We start from the raw sequence: 2,300 nt of genomic DNA, 5'->3' as shown, positions 1-2,300 counted from the left end.
ATCTAGGTTTGAAAGTTAACCCTAGATATTAATATGTAAGAATTTCTGATAATTTTTATTTTCATAACTTGGATATTACAGAAACTATCAAATATATTTCTGCAGAACTTTTTCTGCTTTGTACCTCTATAGAAGAGAGAGGTCATCACTGAGCATGGTAATTCTACGGTGAAGGCCTTTCAAATAGAGGGAGGAGCCTCTCTCTTGTTGCGCGGGAAGAAAACTCACAGAGTTGATTACTAATCAGTGCGCTTGAAGATGGAAATCCATCAGAAAATTGACAAGAAAGCTAAGGTCCACCAACAAGTAGAAAAACTGCAGCATAAGTACTGTGCCTTGAAAAGGAAGCATGAGATCTCTTTGTAGAAGAGGGAGGTCTGTCGTGGAGAGTGCAAGGACAATGTCTTTGAAGCTTTTTCCTTCTCCGGGCAAAAGACTTGCGAGGTTGAATTGGCTCTGTTGAAATTGGAGAACAAAATCCGCAAGAAAAAGGACAAGGAGGCTAGGTTGCAAAAAGAGCTGGAAAAACTGGAACATAAGTATTGTGCCTTGAAAGGGAAACAGATTTCCAAGCAAAAGAGTGACAAAGCTGAGAAGTCCCTTGAGCATGCAGTGCTGAACTAGAAAGAAGAAATCTACTAGTACCGTGGATTTCTCGAGAAGCTAAAGTTCAAGTGGAGCAAAGCTGAGAAGTCCCTTGAGCATGCAGTGCTGAACTTGGAAGAAGAAACTGACAAGTGCCATAGAGTTCTTGAGAAACTAAAGCTCAAGCAGAACAAAGCTGAGGATGCAAAGCAGAACTTGAAAGAAGAAACTGACAAGTGTCATGAACTTCTAGAGAAAATGAGGCTCAAGAAGTCCCTTGAGGATGAAGAGCAGAGCTTGGAAGAGGAAACTGACAAGTGCCATGAACTTCTAGAGAAAATGAAGCTCAAGAAGTCCCTTGAGGATGAAGAGCAGAGCTTGGAAGAGGAAACTGACAAGTGTCATGAACTTCTAGAGAAAATGAAGCTCAAGAAGTCCCTTGAGGATGAAGAGCAGAGCTTGGAAGAGGAAACTGACAAGTGTCATGAACTTCTAGAGAAAATGAAGCTCAAGAAGTCCCTTGAGGATGAAGAGCAGAGCTTGGAAGAGAAAACTGACAAGTGTCATGAACTTCTAGAGAAAATGAAGCTCAAGAAGTCCCTTGAGGATGAAGAGCAGAGCTTGGAAGAGGAAACTGACAAGTGCCATGAACTTCTAGAGAAAATGAAGCTCAAGAAGTCCCTTGAGGATGAAGAGCAGAGCTTGGAAGAGGAAACTGACAAGTGTCATGAACTTCTAGAGAAAATGAAGCTCAAGAAGTCCCTTGAGGATGAAGAGCAGAGCTTGGAAGAGGAAACTGACAAGTGTCATGAACTTCTAGAGAAAATGAAGCTCAAGAAGTCCCTTGAGGATGAAGAGCAGAGCTTGGAAGAGGAAACTGACAAGTGTCATGAACTTCTAGAGAAAATGAAGCTCAAGAAGTCCCTTGAGGATGAAGAGCAGAGCTTGGAAGAGGAAACTGACAAGTGTCATGAACTTCTAGAGAAAATGAAGCTCAAGAAGTCCCTTGAGGATGAAGAGCAGAGCTTGGAAGAGGAAACTGACAAGTGTCATGAACTTCTAGAGAAAATGAAGCTCAAGAAGTCCCTTGAGGATGAAGAGCAGAGCTTGGAAGAGGAAACTGACAAGTGTCATGAACTTCTAGAGAAAATGAAGCTCAAGAAGTCCCTTGAGGATGAAGAGCAGAGCTTGGAAGAGGAAACTGACAAGTGTCATGAACTTCTAGAGAAAATGAAGCTCAAGAAGTCCCTTGAGGATGAAGAGCAGAGCTTGGAAGAGGAAACTGACAAGTGTCATGAACTTCTAGAGAAAATGAAGCTCAAGAAGTCCCTTGAGGATGAAGAGCAGAGCTTGGAAGAGGAAACTGACAAGTGTCATGAACTTCTAGAGAAAATGAAGCTCAAGACGGACAAAGCTGAGAAGTTCCTTGAGGATGCAGAGCAGAACTTGGAAGAAGAAATGGACAAGTTCAGTGAAATTCTCGAGAAACTAAAGTTTGAGAGGAACAAAGCTGAGAACTTCCTTGTGGATGAACAGCTGACCTTGGAAGAAGAAGCTAAAAAGTACTGCAGAATTCTCAAGAAACTACAAATGAAGATGCATAACGCTGGAAGTTGCCTTGAAGCCCTCTTTGGTGAAAAGCTGGACGAGGAAGAGGAAGTTCAGGAGTCACACAAGAAAACAAACTTTAATTTATATATGCTTCTGTCAGTCTC

General features: G+C 42.0%; 1 protein-coding gene across 1 annotated transcript in view; it reads left to right on the top strand.

Moving 5' to 3' along the window:
- Positions 1–47: 47 nt before the first annotated feature.
- Positions 48–2,300, top strand: part of LOC119589387 (trichohyalin-like) — a 4,106-nt gene continuing 1,853 nt past the window's right edge. Inside the window, exon 1 of the mRNA XM_037938004.1 lies at positions 48–2,291. Within this exon, the coding sequence (XP_037793932.1) occupies positions 844–2,291 (1,448 nt within the window). The 5' untranslated portion in view covers positions 48–843. The remainder of the gene's footprint in view (positions 2,292–2,300) is intronic.

Source organism: Penaeus monodon, chromosome 25 (assembly GCF_015228065.2).
Source record: "Penaeus monodon isolate SGIC_2016 chromosome 25, NSTDA_Pmon_1, whole genome shotgun sequence".
Lineage (NCBI taxonomy): Eukaryota > Metazoa > Arthropoda > Malacostraca > Decapoda > Penaeidae > Penaeus > Penaeus monodon.
Note: the sequence above shows the minus strand (reverse complement) of the source record. Positions and strands in the feature narration are given on the sequence as shown.